Here is a 25,133-nt window from a genome sequence, read left to right as displayed (position 1 = left end):
CATCTGGTCAATCTCATGTCCAATTTGAATTTGATTATCTGTACTTCCTTGAAAGTAGCAACAATGATCTTATTGTTTCCATGATGTTTCATGTTCAGTTGTTCAGATGTCCTATCATATGAGAAAGAAAATGCAATCTTATGGGCCACCAGGAATCTAAGAAGCTATGCCTCTCAAAGCGCTTTGATATCTTCAATTAATCTTGTAGCAGCTAGAATATGTTTTCAATAATGTGCCTAACTTAACCATATGACCATATTAAAATAAATTTCCATGTTACTTCAATTTCTAAATAAAATAGCATGAGCAGAAAGGATATTAAAAGTCTTGATCACTTCCCCCAGCAACAGGGCAGTTACTGTTCATATTTTACCAAAGAGCTATCCATGTGCCTCTTCTTCCTGGCCAGAAAAAAGCCCCATCTTGTTTAGGTGGTGGGTAGGGAGCCACTGAGATCATAGAAGATGGGCCCCTATCCAAGCCCCAAGGGAATGAATTGCAACTGGGCTTGTCCTGTTTTCCTTTGCCTGTGATTGGTCTAGGAGTGGGCATGTGGCCTATTTCTGGCCCTATGAAGCAAAAGGAGAGGTCTGCTGGGAGACTTCCTGAAATTACTCTTCCTGGAAGGAGGAAAATAAACAAAACAACCACCAAGGGACTTTACAAGAGGAAGCTTTTTATCGCAGCCCCTTCCTACTGTCATTGAATGCAGCTCTGTGAGGACATGATATTTGAAGCTGCAGAAGCTGAGGTGGCAAAAGATGGCAGAACAGAAGAGCAGACAGAATCTGAGTCCTAGATGACATCACTGCACTGCTGCAACTGCCTTCTCCAGACCTCTTGCCAGGTGAGAAAATTAAATGTCATTATTGCTTAAGCCCCTGGGAGACTAGATTCTGTTACTTGCCAGTGAATGCATTCTAATGCTGCGACCATCTCTTGCACTGAAATCAACTTGCAAAATTTACAGCACAAACTCTGCCCATGTATGAAGAGAATGTAAAAAAGCATTTCAGCATCTCTTTTGGGAAAATAAATGGATAATACCATTTTTTCTTTTCATTTGAGTTGTCCTATCTTTGGCAAGTGAAAGCTGAAAAGCAGAATTTTCACATATAAATCAAATTTCTCCATTTCCCTCCTGGCATGGGATAAGAAACTCTTAGCTCATACATGCTTTCTAATTAGTTAAGAATTGGATTTCAAGCCCTACTCTTACTGTTTGGTTTATTCTGCTTAGTTCATTCAGATGAGAGAATCCTTGAAGGCAAGGTTTAGGGTGTTTAGTCAGACGGTTATGAAAAATGGTTGTGAATGATGACATATTCCAGCATTTTGGAGCAGCAACTTAGTCAGCTATCCTCAGAGCCAGTCTGAGGACTCTGGCCAATACCAGTGTGGGTTGTCTAAACAAATTAATTTTTAAAAGTAAGGAATGTGTCTTTTCAGGTCTGTGGGACCCTATGGAAACACTGACAAGAACAGGTGGAAGAAATATGTGGTCATCGGTTAAAAACCCTGCAGGGTTCAAAGAAGGGCACTCTTACATCATGTGATGGGTGAGCTGTAGTCATTCTGTGAGGGGAACTCCAGGAGACTGGATCCAACTCGCAACCAGCTACAGTGAAGTTATGATATGAGAAGCACCGACTTGGCACAAGACTTGGGAAAGGCAATGAGGCAGTAGGCAAGCTTTACGGGATGACACTTACCTTGAGGGAGCAAGGACAAGTTGTGACCTTCCCAGTCCTCTCTCCATTTGCAGATCAGCAAGCTTCTGTCAGCAGGGAGGGGTGGACAATGAAACTCTTTGGGTTCAGCTTGATTGTTTTTTGAGACAGGTGTTGCAAGGGACTGCCAAAAAGGTAAGTCATCTTTGGACAAGCCAAGTGCTTTGGGAGACAATCGTTTCTGAAAATAAGTGTTTGTGTCAAACATTCTCTTTGTCGGTAGGAGACTTTTTTGTTGGATCACCTTGTCCTCAGAAAAGAGGTTGCAGAGAAGATAAGGGAGTTGGGATGACTTAGAGTCTCAGTGCTTCGGGGCAATTTATAGACAGCACCGTGTGATCCTGCCATCTCAGGACTTACCCCACGTTGCTAACTCCCTCACTGGGGCCAAGGTTCTGAAAGGAAGAAGGCATGTCTTATTCACTCACCTTTGAGTCTCCAGCACTGAGCACAGCACCTGTCACTCAGTAGGCACTCAATAAATGTAAATTAATATGAAACATGACACGAGGTGCCTTTCACAGAACAAAAATTAATTTGTCCTAAAGGCCTCCTGGGATGCAATTTTGAATTTTAGTATGTGTCTACGTTGGGGTTAAGGTTAACGTTTAAGTGTGACAAGAAGGGGTTAGTTTGGCTGAAATAGTTCTTCCTGTGGTGTTAACTGGTAAAATGAAATATAATGTTATTCTAATCTCTTCCAAGCCTTTCCTGATTCAAACACAGAAATGTGTTTCTGCAGATTGCAGCATTTCAGCTAAAAGTTCAACAAGATTAAAAAGGAGAAAGCTTGAGTCATTTGAGTGAATATCGCAAACAGGATTTAGGTATTCATTAAGATAAGGACAAACTGCTAAATTTAGGTTTACTCATGATTAATTTGTTTGATGTATTTCCTTGCGGAATAATACATGAACTAGATTTTGAATGTGATACAGACACACACCATTTTTTACATACATAGCTTTTAAAATTTAGATGTATTCTATGTGTACAATCCAGAAAGGAGATGAAAGCCTGCCTCCTCTTTTATAAACTTATTTGGAGGGGGAGCTAAATGGAAGCCAAACTTTTGCTGAACTCCAGTTGGAAATGGATTCTGGATACACTGGGGCTGGAGAAAGTTAGGGTTGAGAAGGACAAGAGGCATTGCACAAACACATTCCTGGAAATGAATCTACACAGACTGGTTGACTTGAAAACTGGTTAACCAGAAATTTTGCCCTGCTTGGGGTAAAGCTAGAAACATTGAATCCCAAAATCTGTGAATAACATGCCTAATAGGAAAACTGAAAATTCTGTGTATATATTTTCCAAAATTAAATGGCAGCCAATGTTTGCAGGTAAAAAAACAAAACAAACCAACAAACAAAAAACCACAATGGGGAATTAGATTACAGCTGTTTGCTTAAAAATTGTTAACTGATTTTGTTGTTTGTTTAACAGAAACATTTGCATTGTGCATTCTTGTTATTTGAAGAAAAATGGTGAGAATATCACAGTGCAAATGCAGAATACAAGTTTGATAGAACTAATCTAATTTACCTTAGATACACTCCTCATTTGGGAGAATTTATTTAACTGGTAATTTAATTTAGGTGGAGAGGCACTTTAATTGGAGTTGATTACTGTGGGATTTTTATATACTGTACGATGCACTGTTGAGTTACAGCACCACATGATGTAAAGTTGGGTAATTTTAAGTCACTGGATATTTTTATCCCAACTATAATAGAATTTGCTGAAAAATGCTTATTAACTGAAACTGTTTTCTAGGTTGGATACTATTTGGAAAATCTTTGGGACTATGTCAAAGATGATTGGAAATTTAACAGAGCTAGCAGAGCAAAAAACAAAACAAAACAAAACAAAACAAAAAGACTTAATTTATTAGGACTGCAGTGGTGAAGTGCTGTCGCTTCAGGACACCCCACTGCCTGAATCGCAGCAATGTTGCAAATCATCACTCTCCAGTGAATGGGAATTTTTGGTTTAGAGTTTAACAGATTTTCCTGGTCTTTCTCCTAGCGACCGATGCAGAAATATGAAAGAATAAAATGATTTCCAAAAAAGCACCTACGTTAACCATTTGGGGGTGAAAATGATGAAAATATAAAGGCAAGTGATGAATTTATCAGAGAATGAAGGAACAGATAGCATATGTATGTAGGAACACAGTAGCTTTAAAATATCAGAAAGATGAGGAAAAGGACAGAGATGCCAAGTGAAGCAGAGGGTTTCTACATTTGTCATCGGCTCTTGCATGTCCCACGTTCCCTTATGTAATAGATCTTTAATGGATGCCCTACTGTCACAGAACCTTTGTAAGACCAGCCTATGCAGAATGCAAAGGAACTAAATAATGGACAGTTAATGTTCTGGCAAAGCAATTTATTATCTTGCTAGGAGCTGGTTTCTCATTGCATTTAGAATAAACTTTAAACAGCTATATCACCTTCCAGGCCTGATATGATCTGGCCCCTGCAAACTTACCTTCATGTCTTCCCACTCCCATCCTCCTTCTTCAAGCTCTAGCTACACTGGCTTTCTTTCATCCTTGGACTTTTAACACTGATTCTTTCTGCAAGGCCTTTGCACTGCCGTGCTCGCTCTCTCTGGAATGCTTTTCCTTTGGCTGAATTTTTCCATGTAATTCAGGTCTTAGTTCAATTTTAATATCCTCCAACAGATTTCCCATCCTATCTAAAGCAGTCCATGTCCTTCCCTATCCCTAGGTCCTGCTATCACATTACCTAGTTAGATTTCCTTGAAACCTCTTGAAATTCCCTTATTTATTCTTTTGAGTTTTTTTCCACTTCACCTTCCCCATAGAACATGAGCTCCTCAGTGTCAGGGGTCTTCTGTTTCGTTCATTGCTATATCCCCAACACCTAGAATAGAACATGACACATGGTGAGCAATGAATGAATGAGAAAGAGTACAAGACTCACAGTGGAACTGCCTACGAACAAAAGGAATACTGGACAAAAAGAAATGGTCTAGGGAAGAAAATCAGGAAGAAGAGGAACAAAGAATGGGGTCTAGGGACTGAGAATTGGTTATAGTGCACAATTTTAGCCCCTATACAAATGTTTGTTACATGCATTCCAAGCAGAGGGAATGGCAAGTGCTAAGAAGAAGTCTTTCCATCATCATACACAGCTGTTTTTCACTTTGTTGTTGCTAGTGGTTTTGTTTTCAGTGTGTGTTGGGAGTTGGGGGAGGATGGGTGTGAGGGATCCCTGTGTGTTTCTCTCAGAGGAAGGCTGGGTTTTTTCTTTCAGGCTACAGGTGTTGCTGCATGTTCTTGGGGTTGTCAATGGAGCACAGACAGGAATACCACCCGTGGTAGCTCTGCAACTTATTCTAAGACTTTTAGACCAAGAGGCAGGAAAGAGTGGAGGAATGATCACCACATTGTACCAGGGGTATACTGGTGAGAGGTAAGATGATTTGGGTGGCAGGGGTGATCCCCAATGTTTTTAACCCAGAAAAAGACGGATAAATGCTCTGACATTGCTGTGATCCAGGGATCTGTGGCCACGCTTGCTTGTGCAGGCAGCAGCCAATACTTCTGAATGGCCCCCTTGGGACTACAAAACTGTGCGGGGGTCAGGGAGCCCATACTATTTGCTACATCAGAAAAGTCCATTCATGAAAAAGAAAGACAGAGAAGGATAAAAGTCTTCTCAGAAAGCCTTAGTAAAATGGGTGCTTTTATTTTCACAGACATGTCTATGCAAATACACTCAGTCACAAGAGAGAGCTTCTTAAGCCTGATCATAATTTAAACTCTGAAAGGTGAGTGAGCCTGTTAAGAGACCTCCACCCTTCTAGTAACCTCTGTCCCTTGATATAGGAAGGATATCTTAGTTCTCTCTAGCCCCTTGCTTAGGATTAAATGAGAGACTTCAGCTTTGGTGTAAAGCTGTCAGCTGCCCTAATCAAGGACAATACACAAAAATTAGACTCCTTATAAGAATAAGGGATTAAATGGAGGAAGATTTAGAAGTGAGTGGGAACAAAAGAGCAGAACTAAGCCTGCATCTGCAGAAAATGTCCAAGGACAGCTGACAGAGTTCAGCTCCATGGGGAAAAGGCATGTTAGTGTGTAGGTAGAGAAACTGGACAAGGAAGGATGGCCTTAGCCTTCCATAATAGAGAAGTCAAGGGAAGGGATGACCGCATGCAATAGACAACTGAATTAGAAAGAGCAGAAATGTAAACCAGCAGTGCTTCCCTATCTTGGGCCTGGCTAGCTTAAAGTGGCTCCACTGTCATTGGTCAAAAAACTTTCATGAGGAGATCCAATCACTAATGCAACAAACTGTATTGAGTTCTAAGTTGGAGATGGTTCAGTTCTAAAGCTTGGGGGTAGACAGGTCACTGGGAGAGAAGGAATGAAGGAGTGGGATCTGAACATTGTAATAAGTCATCTAGTAGCTCTGATCACTTTGGACATTGCTGGGGATTACATAACAGCTCACTATAACATTACAACACATACTTATATCTGTTTGTTCCCCCAAACTAACATGACAGTGTGTGTCTGCCATCTTAGCTTACAGAGACATGATTTAGTCCAGGTTATACTTATATTTTACAAAAGAGACTTTGACCACATAGATATTCATAAAATTAATCTGGTTAAGAAAAAAGTGCAGGGGCTTGAAGTCAGAAGAGCTCTGTTCCCATTCTGGCTATGCTGCTGTCAGGTTTGTGACCTGGAGAGCAGTTTAGCATCTCTGGGTCTCAATTTGTTCATCTGTAGAGTGTGGGTGATCAACCTTTATGTAATCCCTCTGGGTTGAGTGGGTCTCCAGATGGAAGTTCCCTGTGGGAATTTAAAAGCAAACTGTGGCATCAAAACAAACTGGAAAATTGCTTGAACTCTTTATCATCATCCATCCTCATAAAGAAACTTCTTGGTCACTAGTCTGATAGTACTGTTAAAATATCTTTATTTGTACCTTTTGAGAAAAGTAATTTTCAGACTCATCTTAGAATAAGCTCATGAGGAGTCTCATTTCCAAACTGGAGATCATTTCCAGTTTGAATGAACAATTCTTCTTTTTGGCTTGGCTGAAGGTGGGGCTAGGTGAAAGCTGAGCTGCATATCCTTCAGAGGTCACAATGAAAAGTCAGTCTTTATTCTAGCAGGGCTTGGTCTGGAATAGCTGGTACATAGGTGGCAGCCCCATCTCCTATCTCATACTTTAAACAACATCACCAATATCTTTTTCTGAAATAAGCTTGAGTTGTATATGTTTATTATAGGAGAGAAAAGTTTGCCAAGTGTCTTCTATGGACTAAGCACTTGCTAGGTGTTTTACATATATTCTGCCATTTAATCCTCAAGGCAACTTTAACAGGTAAGTATTACTGCCCTCATTTTACTGGTGAAGAAATTGAGACCCAGAGTGACTATATGACCTGCCCAAGGTGGTCACATCATTAGGGCATGGCAGCGATCTGAAATAAAAGTTCAGGTCTTCTGACTTCAGTCCATGCTTTTTTTTTTTTTTTTTTTTTCCTATAACATCATGCTACCTAGAAGAAAAAGAAATGAGGGTAAGCAGTCAGCCAGCAAAGTCAGGAAAAATGATATGCCATTTGTAAAGAGCTCATCCACACTATATCATTCTGAAATGTCCAGTTTTCAAAGAGTCAGAGCACTACAGAAATGTTCAATGTTAAATCACTACTCAACATAAGCAATCTGACTGTGATGGTTCAGAAGCTCTTCCAGATCTTGTCGTGCCTTAAAGTTCTCATTAACAATATCAATTATCAGTGCACTACAGATATATAGGAAACGAAAATGCCAGGTAACAGAAAAGCCAGGTCACCTGCCTCCAAGATGCTGGGCACTGCATGGCTTTTATCAGTTTTTATTATACCAGGTCAAGGAAACAAATGGAATCTATCTACATGGTCCTGCCTCATTAGGCATATATTCTAAACATACATCCATTTTCATACCCAATGAGAAAGAACTCAATTCCAAAGGATCTCACCTTTCACAAAACCCTACCCTTAAGATCCTAAAACAGTCATATCACTGTGCACAAGATTTTTGGCAGTCACAAGCTCTATCACAAAGCAGAGCTTAAAAACAGATGGAGAATATAACCAGGGTTCAAATGCACCCTCACTGGGTGGGTCAGACTGCATGAGGCAGTGTGGCTGTGTGGAGGGAGAGGTCCGGACCTGTGGCAAACTGCTGCTCCTGCCAGGAGGCTACCAAAGCCAAGGCTCTTGACTTATTCATGTTCCTCAGCTGCCCCGGTGCCTATATCTCTAACAACAGTAAACAGTGAAATACCTGCAGGCAACCATGTCTAAATAAAGAGATCAATATTTGAATCTTCAAGAAGTGGCCAACTTCAGAAAGGCATTTCTTGGCACCCTAGAGGAGACTGGGATGAAAGTTGTACCGGAGACTGGAGAAGAGCCCAATGTGTTTCACGAGGTTCGGCTCCACTACATAGGCCCTCTCTCCCTTGGCCCTCAACAGCGAGTACAGTGCCATGTCCTTGCCAAAGCCCTTGTGGCAGTACACTTGGGACAGGTAGGTGAGGGTCCGGCGGGCCGCAGGTGCGGGGAAGAGCATGGCTGGGGTGCAACACTGAGAGGCAGGAACCACGCTGTACAGGGAAGGACTCAGCCGCCGCAGTTCCAGGAAATAGTGCCGACCCACCAGCTCCACCAGACCCATGCTATACAGGGAGAAGAAGAGCATTACAGGCCAGCTAAACCCTGGGCGGCTGGCAAACCTCATGTAAATCCAGGTTAGTAAGGGCCCCAGCAACATGCCTACACCAACCCACTCCAGGATCCGCATGGGCTCTGGGTTGATGTAGTGCTGGAGCCTCTCGGGGTGATAGAGCTTGAGATAAAGGGCATCTCTGAGATGTGGCTCAGAGAAGCGAGCCCGCAGAAGATGCTCCAAGACTGGGAAGATCTGCTCTTCGGGAACAGCATCGTCTTCTACCATCAGGACGTAGTCTGGGTTGTAGGTCTGCAGGGATGACTCCAGGCAATAGACATAGTCCTGCTTCTCTTTCTCAAACGAGTTGGTTGAAGGGTCATCACCATAATCATCCTCAGTGCCCTCATAGCGATTGGCCACAGGGACGTACTTGGAGAGCAACTTGGCATCAAAATGGCTCACACTGCGCTCCACGTTGCACAGAAAGAGTTGGTGCCCCTCGCACTGGGGGCCACATTGCTGAAGAAGCCGGTGGAACTGGGACACCACCTGCAGGACGTAGTGGAAGCCAGGCTGTCTGTCCACAGTGATGATGGTGATCACCAGCCAGGGCCGGGGGGTGGCCTGCCAGACAATGGGCACTGAGCCATTGGCAGAGGGAAGCTCCTCAAAATAGTGGAGGGCAGCCTCACCCTCTTTCAAGTTTTGCTGCAGGAACTCTTGGCTCATTTGGTTCAGATGCCAATGGCGCAGATAGAAGTAAGAGTGCAGAAGTCGGTGACAGGCCAGGGGGGCCAGCAGGCCAAATGTCACCACTGTTAGGATGAAGAGCTGGACAGCGGTGCTGCCCCAGGAGAGTCGCCGCAGCCTCCGGAGGAGCATGGCAGCTGGAGAGGTTGAAGTGCTCATGAGGTCAACTTTTGTTCATGTCTGGTCCCAAGAAAAAACCATCCTGGAACTCAGGCCAGAGTCATCAGAAATCAAACCTAAAGAGAGAGGAAGTAGGGAATGGTAAGGGTAAGCATTTTTTTTTTTTTTTTTAAAAACAAAAAACAAAAAAACAAAGGGCCAAGAACTGAACTCAGCACATATCAAACCAGAAATTATAATTCAAGGCTCTGTAGCTTCTAGAGACTTTAAAGTATTTTCTGCAGTAAACCGTTCTTTGGTCGTGTCTGCTAACAGCCTCTAGGATGTTTTTATTATTTCTATGAGTAACAAGATCTCAGTGCATCCAACCAAGTCTCCATGCCTAAAGATACTTAATTAGGTTTACAATGTGCCAGAAAATCTCCAGGTAGGCTGTTAGGATCATTATTCACCAGGTACACAGACAATGGGTTCTTAAAACAGGGGCAAAAAAAGCAAGGCTTGGCACAAAGGAAATATACAGATTTAGAGCAAGTTCCAGCATAAGGGCCCAGAAAATACTTGTTGATTAACTGTGCATGAAGCAATTTCCAAAAAAACTTGTCCAACAAGAGAAGGAATACTTAGGATTCTCTGAAATATCTTTGTTATTTAATGTCATTTTTCATTCACATGTTTCTAATCTCACGCAACTATACTTAACATTGCATATTAATTTAATCCTGATTGTTCTCCCATTTTATTTTTGTAGATCATGGGAACCAATGAGAGGAAGTATCTCCCATAAGCAAGCAAACTCTAGAGCCCTAGGCTTGGGGAGGGAGGAAACATCTGGAGGAAGATCCATGAGTAGCTTTTCAATGAAGTGGGGGGTGGGTGGGGCAGGGAAAGGCAGAAGTGAATATGGAAGAGACAGTTGCCCTCAGTTTGGTCCAGGAAAAAATGCTGTGTGATGTAATGATTCAGAGCATGGGCCTGAGGCCAGGCTCATGTTGGTATGAATCCTAGCTCTACCTCTCACTTGTTGGGAAGTCAGTTTACCTCTTTATATCTTACATTCCTCAGCTCTAAAATGGAAATAATAATATCCGTCTCTTAGGGTTACTGTGAATATAAAATACGTTAGAAAGCAAAATAATGCAGAGTAAAAATGCCATTAAAATCTATCCATATGTTCAAACTCATAATAATATTTCAGAAGTAAGCGGGTCTAATGTTCTGATGGAAAAGAGACTACTGCCAAAAAACAGAATTAAAAGGACAAAGCCAGTCCTTTGCTAGTAGGGTCAATGCAAAACTAAATGGTGTCTGCAGCACAGAAAGTAAACCTCTTGCCTCAGAAGCATAATGAGGTTTATACATATTTGGAGGAAAACTGTGTAGTTTTGAGTTATTGCAAAGGGAGTATTGCCCAGGAACGATATGGGGTTGCTGTGGAGCAGACTCAGCCAGTGCTCTCATATCCATGCTCTCCCCTTGGGCACACAGAAAGACCTCATTTCCTAGCTTGCCTTCTCCAGGTGGAGTCATGTGACTAGGGCTTGTCAGCAAAGTGACAGGGGTGACACCTGGGACAAGGTAGTTGAGAACAGATGTGCCATTTCGACTTTCTCTTTCCCTGTCTGCCAGCTGAATGGACAGCTCTGGTGGATCTAGAGGAGGGTACATCACCAGATGGCAGAAGCCTGGGTCCTTGAATCCTGTACATACATATCCCAGTTTTGGGACTGCATGGAACAGATGTCCCTCCCACTGCCCACCTCCCAGTACCCTCCCAAACTACAGTGGACTGTGTTGTGAGCAGTACATAAACCACTGTGTCTAGACACCAATAATTTTTGGACTTTATTACAGCAGTTAGCCTCTACAGTTGTGTAGAATATCAAATGTCTATAGTACAGTGACATGGTAATTTCTCAAGTAGAGAAATAAGTTTCATTTCAGCCACAGAAGCAGATTGTACTATGGGACTCAAAGGTGAGACAGACTATCCTAGTACTAAGAGATCAGGATAGTACCCAAAGAGGGAACAAAACAAAGAGAGGTTTGAATAGTATGCAACCCTAGTCTTGCTGGTTTGTGAACGTCCAGCATATTGCAGACTGGGTGCTTCTTCCTCTGCTCTGCTCAGGGCAATGGAGTTAACAAATCATGTGGTTGCACATCCACGTCGTCTCACCAGTTCCACATCACTACTAATGGAAGCCAATACTAGAATTGGGCTGAGCTCACACTCCTGCAGTATTGGCCTTGGAAAAGGAGGCATTCAAGTGGCTTTCTGCTCAGACTATTTCCTGCCTTTGCTATAACCACAAGGGAGCTGGATCAATCTAGAGGAGGGAACTAGAGACAATGAGATAGGGCAGGCAGTTTGGAAAATGCTAGGCACATAGTAAGTACTATCACTTACTATGATATGTCACAGGGGAAAGAAATGGGAACACCTAGTACTGACATCAAGATAACCTTGGGTCCCAGGGAATTTATCCTACTGGGGACAATAAAATCATTAACATCTCACATAGTCCTTCACTTTAAAACTATGTCTGTGAGACTGCTGTTCCACTGACAATAAGGAAAAGAGAGGGATTCAGTGCAGAGGACACATGGTCCCTGCCTATATTAATCAGCTTTGCTGGGGTGATTAACAGTCTCAAATCTTCATTAACTTAAAGTAATAACATGTATTTCCTGCATATGGGTTTGTGGATAGCTGTGGCTCAGTTGGGGTCAGCTCCAGAATGTAGGTCAGAATTAGTTCATGCCACATGCCCCTCCTTCTAGATTGAGCTGCAGAAGAAACAGTCACCTGGGGTGTGTTTCCATGTTGCCTGGAAGCTGCACAAGAGGCCAAGTCAAAACATGCAGGTACATTTGCATCCTTGTTTCAGTGTGTCACAAATCAAGTCTACTCATCATACATTGGCCAAAACAATGGGACAGGAAGATTTACTCCTCCCACAGAGCAGAAGGAGGGGAAAGTGAAGATTCAATAGGAAAAAAAAAAAAAAAAAAAAAAAAGCAACAGGCCGATTTCTAAATCCTGAGGAGAAAAGAAAGCATCTAGCAATCTGTTCAGAGAGTATGGAAATTTTTTTAGAATGCTCACAGAGCTTAAGACCCAGCCCCAACCCCAATCATTACACACTGCACGAATAAGGACAGGCTTCAGTAATGATCCCAAAAATCTCAGTGGCTTATAAGAACGAAGGTTTAATTCTTGCTCATATTACTTGTCCTTTATAGGTCAATTGTGCCTCTGTTGCCTGTTGTTTGTACTCTAGAAACCAGGCAGATAGAACTGTTTTTTTTGTTTTGTTTTGTTTTAACATTGCTGGTTTTGTGGTAGAGAGAAAAAAGGGGAATAGTGCACCACAAGCAGGCTCTCAAAGCTACTTCTCAAAAGTGACACAGATCACTTCCACCCACATTTCACTGACTGGAACAAGTCACATAATAACGCAAGTTCAACAGAGCAGAGTTAAGTCATTTTCTTGCAAGAAGGGAGTGCCAAAAGATACATGGCCACACCTGAAGCCAATAACTGGAGAAATATATGTATTCCAGGGAGGGGCAGAAAATCTACTCCAGGGAGGGGCAGAAATGTACTCCAGGGAGGGGAATTTTGAACAATAATGCAATCTACCACACCTACCTAGGACACAGGAACTGGGATCAGATCCTTCATTCAAGATTGGATGACTGCTTTGCTGAAAATCCAACCACATTGAGTTATAGAGTCATTCAGGAGTATGTTCTTGTTTACTTTTTAAAATATTTTCTTAAAAGATTTAACCAGTCATTGCACAGTAGGCTGTGGTGTCCAATGCCACCTATAATTTATTTCACCTTCCTGATCTGGTTTTAAGAAGAATGAACAGCTGGATGTGGTGGCTCAAGCCTGTAATCCCAGCACTTTAGGAGGCTGAGGCAGGTGGATGGCTTGAACCTAGGAGATTCAGACCAGCCTGGGCAACATGGCAAAACCCAGTCTCAACAAAAGATACAAAAATTAGCCAGGCATGGTAGCATGTTCCTGTAGTCCTAGCTACTCAGGAGGCTGAGGCAGAAGGACTGCCTGAGCCCCAGAAGGTTGAGGCTGCAATGAGCCACAATCGTACCACTGCACTCCAGCCTGGGTGACAGAGAAAAACCCTGTCTCAAACAAAGCAAACAAACAAACAAAAAGATAAAAGATAAATGGCCTTAGGGGAACAGATATTAAAACATAGGACTTTTCACTGCTAGTTTGGGGAAGGAGTTTTTTTTATTCCCAGCCCAATCATAAGGGTGAGACAAGAGGGCTATGTCTATGTTACCACTCTGATTGTCTTTTTCCAGAATTCCAGTTGCCCATGATGTCACAGGCTGAGGCCCACGCTCCAGAGACACTGTGGACTGACTGGCACCTATGAGCTGACCTAATAATGACTGCACCATTACAGCTCCGATTCTACAGAACAATACATACCCAGTTCTTACCTATGCTTTGCATGTGCTCTTTGAAACACAGCTCTTCCCTAAACAGAGTTCTTTACCTGTTACCATGTCTAGGGCGTAGGGCTCAGGGAAGACAGTAAAGGACACAGATTCTGAGAAATGAACATGAACTAGGGCTTAGATGAATAAATGGAGTGACAACAACAGTTACATTTTAGTGCAACTTCTGAAAATTAAACTAAAGGATCCACGGGTGTGGGAGACACAATACCAGGGTGTGAGTCAGGGGATGAGTGCTCAAGAATGTTCTATGTTTCCCAAATCCACTATATGAATGGCACCACCACTTTCCCAGGCAACTCAGTCTAAAACACTAGTTAGTTCTAACTTCTCACCTCCATGCACTCACTTCCTAATCCCACCTCTACAGCCTCTTTTATTATGCCTCTGTTTTCCTCTTTTCCCCTCCCCTTCCCCTTGTCAAGGCTTCCTGCCTGCCGCACTCTAGTTCCTCCTCAGCACTTCCAAGCCAGCTGATTCCAACAGGCTCCTAACAGAGCTTCTGACCTCCAGAATGAGCAACACAAGCCAAAAGATCTGGGTCCAGTTCTCGTCCTAACACTCACTAATTCGATCAATTTGTATAAAAAAATCATTTATCTCTCTGAGCCTATTTTATTTCTCTGTGAAATAGGAAAATAAAAAATACTTCAGCTGGGCGCAGTGGCTCACGCTGGTAATCCCAGCACTTTGGGAGGCTGAGGCGGGCGGATCATGAGGTCAGGTGATTGAGACCATCCTGGCCAACATGGTGAAACCTCGTCTCTACTAAAAATACAAAAATTAGCTGGGTGTGGTGGCACGTGCCTGTAATCCCAGCTACTCAGGAGACTGAGGTAGAAGAATCACTTGAACCAGGCAGTTAGAGGTTGCAGTGAGCCGAGATTGTGCTACTGCACTCCAGCTTGGCAACACAGTGAAACTGTGTCTCAAAAAAAAAAAAAAAAAAAAAAAAAAAGTCATTGTGACGATGAAGAGACAATAGCTATGATAGCCCTTTGTCAGCATAGGACACTGTGCAGATGATGGTGATGTTTTACCTGATCAGCATCCATCTGATACTCTGAAGCATAAGTCAGAACATGGCACTCTTTTCTGTAAAACTATTCAATGATTCCCCCATGACTGTAGCATAAAGTTCAAATTATTTGCCAACATTCTTCACAATCCAGTTCCAACTATCTTTCCAGCTGCATTTCTGCTCCTCACACTGTCTAACTCAACCAAGAATCAGCTCAAAACGTACCTCTTCCAAAAGCCAACCCTGACCTCTCCAACCAGAAAGAATCTCTTTTTTCCCCATAAGTACTAGGGCCCTTTCTATGAACTTTTCCTCCAGGGCATTCATTTGTCACTTTCTACTTCAGACTCATCTATTTACAGCTACTGCTTACTAAGGCCATACTACATATACCATGGAATTAATCCCATTTAGTTGAAAAAACTGATGCCACCAAGTTGCAAGCAGGAAATTCAAGCACAAGGATAAATTTCAAAGCTCATGTTTTTCCATGATGCCTGTTGTCTTCCATGGCCTTGTTTATGGCCCTTGACTTATGATCTGATTGGACTTTTAAATCTCTTTTTAGTAGATTTAGTCTGATTTATCTTTGGTATGCCTCACAGACCCAGGATAGAACTATGCATAAAAGACACTCAATGCTTGTTGAGCAAATAAATAGCCTCTTTGACCTCTATGGGTCTCAGGTCCTCAGCTATAAAATTGGTAGTATCAAAGAGCTGGTCATATACTATGTAGAGATGGACTTACGTGCCAGGCACTGTTCTAAGCATTTCATCTATCGATCCTCATAAAAAGCCTATGAGAAGTATGACTATTAAGCCCACTTTATACTTTAAAAAACTAAGCTTTTAAGCAGGTGGCAAAACTTGAACCCAGGCAGACTGTGTCCAGAACCCACGTTCTCAACCAATATGCACGACTGCCTGCACAAATTTGGAGCCCAGGAAAATCAACTGAAAAACCATTAGAAATGGCAATAGACTTTCAAAACATGGTTGGTACCAGAATTAATATGTAAAAATAATATATAATATACATATCAAGTATATATACACAGGTACTATATATATGCATTACATGTTCATATCTGTTCTATATTATAATGATTGCTTTCATGTAAACAATCAGCAGTGAAGTAAGGGAATAAAAAATCCCAATCAAAAGGGAAAAAATAACCCAAATACCTAGAAATAAATTTCAGAAATATGCAGAATATATACATATACAACAAAATTCTACCAAAGGGTATTTAAAAAGTCATTAACAAACAGAAAAATGATGCTCAGGTGAAAAGACTTGGTACTAGAGATCCCTTTCTCCATAATTAATCTCTATATTTAACATCTGAATTTAATTTACTTCAAGAGGGAGTGGCAGAGTTCAACAACTAGGCACTTTCATATACATTGGTGCAGTTTTTGGAGGAAATGTTGGGGTGCTGGGGCAGTATCTATTAACATTTTATATGTGCATCCCCTTTGACATAACAATCCTACTTCTAGGAATCTACTCTGCAGAAATGCCAACACATGCTACCAAAGATGGATAAGAAATGTTCATGGCTGTTTTGTTTGTAGTAGAAAGAAAAAGAGAGAAAGAGGGGAGAGGAATGGAAGGAGAAAGGGAAGAAAGGAAGGGGGGAAGAGAAAGGAAAGAAAGAAGAAAGAAAGAGAGAGAGAGTGAGGTAGAGGGTAGGAGGGAGAACGGAAGAAAGGAAGAACTGCAGGCAAGTGAAATACCTAGCAAAGGGAACAGATTTTTAGAGAATCATAAAAGGGTATGCTGTGAACATGTTAAGAAGAAAGAGAAAGGTTTAAATATGCTGACATAAAAGAAATCCTAGCTAGGTTTGTGCTTTGGACGGAATGTTTGTCCTCCTCCTCCCCAGCCACAATCCGTGTTATAAATCCTAATCTCCAATGTGATGGTATGCAAAGACAGGGTCTTTGGAAGGTAATCAGGTCATAAGGGTGCAGACCTCAGTAATGCATGCTCTTTATTAGCGCCCTTATAAGAAAAGACAGGAGAGATCACTTCTTTTCTCTGCTCTCTCACATGTAAACCAGGAAGAGGGCCCTCACCAAAACTTGACCATGCTGGCACCCTGATCTGGAACTTCTAGCTTCCAGAAGTTTGAGAAATAAATGTGTCTGTTGTTTAAGCCACCTACTCTTTGAGAATGTGTTACAGCAGCTCAAGTAGACTAAGACCAGAAGGGAGAAATGTGAACTATATCAGTGCAAATTACAGAAAAATGTGCAGAGATATGAACATTTTATTTTTAATGTGGAGTATAATTTAGTGAAGGAGAAATGACGGGTATGGGGATGGCAATTTCCTGTTTTGATATCTACATGTCTGCAAAGAGCATTACTTTTATAATCATAATTAAGCATTCGATTAAACACTGAGTCTTGTGTTAGACACTGGGAAGGTGAACATGACAGGGCACCTGTTAAGTCCATTTTTTTATTCGTGATTTAAATTGCTATAGCTAAAATAAATTAAATTACATATATCTATCTGTTTGTGGATATTGGCAGCTATCTCTCCCTGCATTGTGGTGCCAGTGCCATGTCATTTTCATTATGAAAGCTTTATAACAGGTTTTACTATCTGACTAGGCAGATTCTCTCTCATTACCCAGCATCGTAATTTTCTAGGCCTTTACAAATTAATTTTATTGAGGTCCAGTTTACATACAATACAATGCACCACTTAAATATATATTTTGATGAGTTTTGTCAAATTTATATTCCCATATAACCATCAAAATAAAAAATAGACCAAAGTATCCAAAAGATCATTTGGAATTAGAACTAGTAAAAATTAACAGAAAATACTCCTATAGTGCAACATGTGACAAAGAATTACTACTTTAATGTGTAATACACATAAAGTGCTTAAAAACTAGGAAGAGAAAGATACTCCAACTGAAAAATGGGCAGAAAAATTAACAGTCAACTCACCTACAGAAATGCAAAAGGCTACTACACAGAAGAAAAAGTGTTAATTCCTACTGGTAATCAAAGACATGCAAATTAAGACAAGATACCATTTCTTGGTCCACACTTTTGATTCAAAACTTCAAATGTGTATACATGGAGAAAATTTTAAGATATGCAGACAATCTAAACCATCTAGAAGTTGAAGTTTTAAGTTATTTTTATTTTGTTTCTCCTTTGGAGTTTTGTTGCCTGGATGTTTTCTAATAAGGGTATCCTTACAACATTCTGATAATTCTAATGTTAGTTTTCTCTTCTCACCTCATAAAGTACCTAGTGCAGTGCATTCTAGATATTCAACCCTAAAAAAAAAGCTATTTCCCCTTAGGAGGATTAGTTTCCTTGGAGAAACTCACACATGCACGCGCACACACACCTGCATGTGTTGCTAATGGTCCGCATGGTGAGATCATCATTGGAGCCGCCCTGCGGTCCCCCGGAGAGAGCGTGGGTCGAGCAGGGGATGCGGGTCACAACGACCCTGCAGGAGCTCACGCCCCAAGACACCGTGAGCGCAGTGCGACACTGGCGACGCCCGAGCCAAGGGCCAGAAAGAGGGTGAGACACGCCCAGGTGGACCTAATTAACCCTCCCTCTTGGAAAAAGAATGGGGGACGATGTCCAGGGCACTGGATCTAGTGTCTGTCGCTGACCTTGGGCAGTTCCTGCCACGTTTGAGCCTCAGTTTCCCACCCGTAGGCCGAGCTGACCGTCTCCATCTCTGCGCTCCTTCCCTTCTGCTGTTTTTTCCAGGTGCTGGGAAGGACGCCTTCCTCCGCCCAGTCGCCCTCCCCCAGCCCTTGGCTGCGAGGTCGCCCGCAGAAACCCAACACTGCGGCCGCGCTCTCGGCGCGCCAGGCGAACCTAAGGTGTGGACGCGCTGCGAGGGTCCCCTGCTTGCGGGCGGCCATTAGGCGCCAGGCCCCTTGGCGTTTCGGCCCTGCTAGGCTCGGCGAGGGTCTTACCCAGACAGGCACGCGCCCCGCTCGCGTCCTTCTGTTGGCCTGTCAGCGCAGCTGGCGCAGGCGAGGGCCAGGGAGGCGCCCCCGCGGCACTCAAACATCCCCGCACTGACGCGGGCCCCTGCAGCGCGGGGGACCCTGCCGGACCTCGCAATCCTCCGGCAGGAAACGGTCGGAGCTCCGGGCAGGGCCGCTAGGCAACCCGCCTGCCCGAGGCGCACTGCCAGGGGCACAGGCCCTCTGCGACGCCTCTCCCCAACCCTCAGCTGCCCTGCTTGTGCCAGCTGTGGCCACCCCTAATCCTTGTCCCCGCGCTCTGGTGTCTCTCCAGGGCTCCGACCACCGCGCCAGAAGGGCTGGGCAGATCGTGCGCCACAGAAACCTACCCGGTTGGGGCGATCAGCTCGGTCCCCTGCGCGCGCCGAGGGCCGCCTCTGGTATCGCCCAGGCTGGCTAGCTCATCCCGGTGGAGGCGCCATCGCCGGGGCCCAGAAGGAGCGGGCGCAGCGCGGTTTGGGTGTGCGCCCGAGCCTCACCTCCTCCCGCCTCGCAGCTCGGGCGCAGGGCTCCCCTTGCTCAGGCGGGCCATGTGACCCGCAAGCTGCGGAGCGACCGCGGCCCCCAAAGCCGGCTTGGGGAAAAAGGACGGCAAAAGGCGCCAACTGATGGGCAGCCAGGGAAAAGCAGGAGTCGCCCCCAAGTCACGCAAACAGGAAGCCTGTTTCTTTTGTGAGGGAACTAGAAGCCAGCATTATATTTCATCAGGTGGGTACACAGAGACTTATTCACACCAATGGAACGATCTCTCTCAATGCGTGGGAAAGCTATTACTTTGGGTCTTGAATGTTTTTCAGTCTTCCCAAAACCCTCAATTTAAAGACAAATGGCCACGAGAGACAAAACGCCTGAGGTATGGGAAGGTATGCACATTGAGAACAATCCTGGCAAAGCAAACAGGAAAAAGATATAGAATGATCCGGGGGAGGAAAAATTGCAGGGGACAAAAGAAAATAACAGCTTCCTGCATTCCACCCTGGGCTTTCCCTTCTGAATGGGTTTTCACCACACAGTTGTAAGTGGAAGCCTTACTCAGTGCTTCTAATCCTAGGTTTGCCTGTCTAGGCCACAGGTTAGCAACTACAGCTTGCTGCCTGTTCTTGTACAGCCCACAAGCTAAGAATGTTTTTTGCGATATTTCATGGTTAAAAAATGGAAGAATATTTCAAGGATATGAAAATTATATGAATTCAAAATTTGGTGATCATAAACAAAGTTTTATTGCAACATGGTCATCATTTACATATTGTCTATGGCTGCTACCATGCAAGAACAGCAGAGTTGGACTGTTGTGACAGAGACCTTATGACCCACAAAGCCTAAAATATTTACTGCCTGATTTGCCAACACTTGTTCTAAAAGGTCTGTTCAGTGGTCATAAGATAAAGCATTAAAGCCAGTAAATGCTCATATGATTTCTTCTTGTGTGAGTAAAATTGATACTAGATATTAACTTCCTTTAGAACCTTACAAACATCCACCTGAGCATCCATTCGTCTTCTACTCTATCAACCAGCATTTACTGAAGAATGGTTCTGACATAGTGCCAACACTACAGATGACAATGCAGTAAGAATGAGGTGTGGATCCTGCACTCAAGGAAATTTGTCATTAGGAATGTCGGAAAGTCTATATGTGAGGCTGGGTAGTATGAGAGCTGGATATAGCACAGAAAGGGAGCTTAGGAAGGTAGTTTCATTTCCTGGGAGAAAAAGTGGGAGTCTGATACTCCGAAATTGGAGGATTGTAACCAATCTGAGTTGAATTCAATTCATGTCATTGGCTCAGTTCTGGAGTCTAATCTATTTACTGGCGCTGACAAATTAACTCCTCTGTGCCTCAATGTTCTCATCTATATACTGGAAACAGTAATATTTACCTCATAGGTTTGTTGAGAGGTTTGCATGAGATAATGTATATAAAGTGCTTAGCATTCTACCTGCCAAAATATCTAGCTTTCTCTAAATGGTTGGTAGTTATTCACTTGTTTAACAAAAATTCGTTGAGTACCTATTATAATGTTCCAGGCAATGTCTGTGCTGTCCAATCTCATGGTCACTAGTCACATGTAGCTACTTAAATTTTGATTAATTAAAAATTAAATAAAATGTAATAATCAGTCCCTCAGTAGCACTAGCCACATTTGAAATGCTCAGTACCTACACATGGTTAGTGCTACTGTATTGTAGTACAGCTATAGAACATCCCATCATCACAGAAAGTTCTATGAGATAGTGCCTTTCTAGAGAGTAGGGATTCAGCTATGAATAAAATGAAATCTCTGCCTTTAGGGAGCTTACATTTGGGTGGACAATAGATAATAAATAAATGCATACTATATCAGGTATTGATAAATATTTTAAATAGTAAAATCAAACACTTTCCTAGTACTTTCTATGGCTGATACTGTCCTGAGTGCTTTTTATTAACTCTTAATCACTCCAACAACCCCATGAGACAGGTAAGCTAAGTAACTTACCAAAGTCAAACTGCTAGATAGAGGAAAAGCCAAAATCCAAACCCATGAAATCTGGCTTCAGAGTTCATTCTCTGAATCAACATGTTATATTTCTTCTCAAAGCAAAGCAAAAATAGAAAAAAAAATGAAGAATAATAAAATAAGAGGTTAGAGACTAGTAAAGGGCACTATTGCAATTATTATAGTAAACATCTTAACCTCCATGCAAGTAGGGTGTTTTATCGGTTAGACTTGGGTCAGAAATAACACACTACAACAGGATAATGAAAAAAATCTATTCTCAAAGGTGTGGGTGAAATTAAAGAAAACTAATAAGGCATAGTGCAGTGCATACCCTAGGGCTTGATACCAAGGAACTATTACTAATCCTGGGTCTGATGAGCAAAGTAAGGAAACAGTTATTAAAACAACAAAAGAATAATTGTGAAAGGGGAGACATCCTATGGGACCTGTCACTAATAGAATGAGGCAGTGAACCTATAGTGACCCATCAGGGAAAGAGCCAGGAGAATAAATAACATAACTCTGCTTTCTTCCTGCCATCTTATCTCCTGCTAGTGTCTGCCATTGGCTGAACCCAACCAGAAATCAGAGGGCAAGAGAGCCCTTGATGTAATCCATATAGCTCAAATTCACAGGACACGGAGCTGATTGGATGATCAGGAGGCATAAACAGAAGATATCCAGTAAAGTCTACTCCTTCTTGCTCTGAACATCTTCTCTTGTACTTTTTTTCACATAAAAATTGAACACACATTTAGGGATACACAAAAAGTTCCAGTAACTGTGATGTCATAATAGAGTAATTCAATTTGAACATATCCCTGAGACATAAAATATTAATCATTACTATTACCCTTCCTAATGGGAAGAGTGGGGATGGAGGACAAACAATATGAAATGTAACTGTTAGAATCCCTACTTCTATGGTTGGTCATGAAATTTAAATTGGGAATCATGGCTTTCTTCTTCCACTACCCATTGCGTGTTCCCTTTCTCTCCACCAGCACTTCACTGTATGAGCCCCTTTACAGAGTGACCCAAACTTTTTAATTTTATTTTATTATTTCTTTTTTGAGACACAGTCTCAGTCTTTCACCCAGGCTGGAGTGCGGTGACTCAATCTCAGCTCACTGCAACCTTCGCCTCCCAAGTTCCAGCAATTCTCCTGCCTCAGCCTCCCCAGTAGCTGAGATTACAGGCACGTACCACTACGCGCAGCTAATTTTTGTATTTTTTTTTTTTTTTTTTTGTTTAGAAGGGGGCTCGCTCTATTGCCCAGGCTGGAGTGCAGTGGCCGGATCTCAGCTCACTGCAAGCTCCGCCTCCCGAGTTTACGCCATTCTGCTGCCTCAGCCTCCCGAGTAACTGGGACTACAGGCGCCAGCCACCTCTCCCAGCTAGTTTTTTTGTATTTTTTAGTTGAGACGGGGTTTCACCATTTTGGCCAGGCTGCTCTCAAACTCCTGACCCCAAGTGAACCGCCCGCCTCAGCCTCCCAAAATGCTGGGATTACAGGCGTGAGCCACCGCGCTCGGCCCAAACTTTTGATCTTACAAGATTTAGGTTCTTGGTGCACCTCTCGTTACTGAGTTGCCTCAGTTTTCCACTGATCAGGACCATTGGATATGTGTGTACTCACATGGACTTGTTAATGAACTTCTAGGTTCTAGATATAGTCCTCGTTGACTTGAGTGTATAGCAGCAACCAATTTCCCATTGATATGGTAATCAATTACCTAGGGCTATATAGTGGTGCCTTTCTTTTCTTTTCCCAGTTTCCAGCTCAACAGGCTGTGAATTCCCTGGTGAAAGTACTTCTTCTTTGGATATTAGAGTTTCCAAATCTACTAAGTTTGTGGGGCTTGGAAGAAAAAAAAATATCCCTGTAGTAAGTTTTTTTGCTGTAATAGTGAGAGGAATATATCTTTGCTTTCTGGACGTCTGAATTCTGGCTATAGGCAAATTATTTTACACATTGGCTATTGGTTTAAGGAATATATTGCATTCTTGAGGATAGCATCTCCACCTCCCATGGTGTTGTCTCACAACTGGTGTCATAACTGAGCCTTCAGGAGACCATTACACCATTTAATAATACCAGCTTCTTCTGTTTGATGGATCCATGGTAAGATCACTGAATTCCAAAGATATTAGTTAATTGTCATACTTCCTTTGCTGTAAAATGGGTCCCCTGGGCAAAGGTAATATGCGGTAGAGCAAGGCAATAGTACAGTTATTCTGGAAGTCCATGAATAGTGGTATTAGCAGAAGTGCTGTGGCCTAGGAAGGAAAATTCATACCCAGAAATCTCTACAGAGGACAAATGGTTATTCCCCCAATGACAGCAGATGTGCAGTATAACCAACCTGGCACCAGATAGCCAGTTGGTTCTTCTAGGAAATAATGCCATATCACAGAACCAGTATTTGATCATTGCTATTGACAGTTTGAGCACTTAATATGCATGGTAGCAAAATCAGTATATTATTGAAATTGATCAGTGTAATTATTGAAATCATTCAGAATCTGTTCCTACTGACATGGCCGTTTTGTACATAGGCCCATTAAACAAGCGCTACTTGACTAAAGAAGCTAATTAACATCTACAAGACAGGTCATATTGACTACCTGATTCAGATAAAAATATTTTCAATTTTTCCTTGTAATTTATTCTTTATGCATGTTACCCAGACATGTACTTTTAAATTTTCAAATACTTGGGGCTTCTCTAGATATTTTTATTGATTTCTAATTTTATTGTTTTAATATACGTAAAATACATTATATATATAAACTCAAAGAATATATATTAAATATGAAAGCATATATAAATATTTTTAAAGACTGAAATCTTACAGGATGTGTGTGTGTGTGTGTGTATATGTATATTCTTTTAAAATCCTTGGGAAATTTTTTTAGTGGCCCATAATATAGCCTGTCTTGGGGAATGTTTCATAGGCACTTAAAAAGATAGTGCATTCTGCAATTGCTGGATGTAGTGTTCTTTGATCATCAGCTAAGATCTGTGTAGGAAATAGTGTCATTTACACCTTCTTCTGTACTGATTTTTTTCAGTTCTGTCAATTATAGGAAAAGTCTGTTAAACACATAATTATGAATTTGTCTATTTCTCTTTCTATTTGTATAAGTTTTTATTTCATATATTTTTTGCTTTGGTACATATATGTTTATGATTGTGATATCTTTTATCATTATGAAATAACTGTTTCTGGCAGTATTTTTTTTTTTTTTTTTTTTTTGAGACGGAGTCTCACTCTGTTGCCCAGGCTGAAGTGCAGTGGCGCAATTTTGGCTCACTGCAACCTCTGCCTTCTGGATTCAAGCTATTCTCCTACCTCAGCCTCCTGGGTAGCTGGGACTAGAGGTGCATACCACCATACCCAGCTATTTTTTTGTATTTTTAGTAGAGATGGGGTTTCACTGTGTTAGCCAGGATTGTCTCAATATCCTGACCTCAGGATCCACCCACCTGTCTGGCAGTAATTTTTGTCTTAAAGCCTCTGATATTAAAATAGCGTCTCTAGCATTCCCATGCTTCTTTTTCTTTGCACATCTAATAACTTTTGGTTAAGACTGGACATTGTAATGTATTGTAGCAACTCTGAATTCTGTTACGTTTTTCTGAAGATTGTTGGGTTTTTGTTCTAGTAGGCGGTTGACTTGCGTGGTCTCAAATTTCAGTTTTCAAACCATGTGTCTCCTGTAGCTGCTACTATCACTGGTGATTTTTCTTTCTTCCCTCAGCTTCTGATTTTTTAGACTAAGTATCT

The 25,133-nt window shown here is 42.1% G+C and overlaps 1 protein-coding gene and 1 long non-coding RNA gene across 3 annotated transcripts; one reads left to right on the top strand and one right to left on the bottom strand.

Annotated features, from left to right (window-relative positions):
• Window positions 1–677: 677 nt before the first annotated feature.
• On the top strand, window positions 678–13,797 carry LOC111536252. 2 transcript variants are annotated; one of them, XR_002729691.2, is made up of 3 exons: window positions 678–847; window positions 12,097–12,180; window positions 13,654–13,797. It is a non-coding gene; the product is annotated as an uncharacterized LOC111536252 (long non-coding RNA). The 2 variants fall into 2 exon arrangements; XR_002729686.2 differs by lacking the exon at window positions 678–847 and adding an exon at window positions 1,564–1,865.
• On the bottom strand, window positions 7,585–9,422 carry PGAP4 (post-GPI attachment to proteins GalNAc transferase 4). The gene has a single exon (XM_026456275.1). It carries the CDS (start codon window positions 9,349–9,351, stop codon window positions 8,140–8,142), a length of 1,212 nt encoding a protein of 403 aa, XP_026312060.1. The 5' UTR covers window positions 9,352–9,422; the 3' UTR covers window positions 7,585–8,139.
• Window positions 13,798–25,133: the final 11,336 nt, after the last annotated feature.

Source organism: Piliocolobus tephrosceles, chromosome 14 (assembly GCF_002776525.5).
Source record: "Piliocolobus tephrosceles isolate RC106 chromosome 14, ASM277652v3, whole genome shotgun sequence".
NCBI classification, from domain to species: Eukaryota; Metazoa; Chordata; class Mammalia; order Primates; family Cercopithecidae; genus Piliocolobus; species Piliocolobus tephrosceles.
The sequence above is the reverse complement of the archived record's forward strand: the minus strand, read 5'-3'. Positions and strand labels throughout refer to the sequence as shown.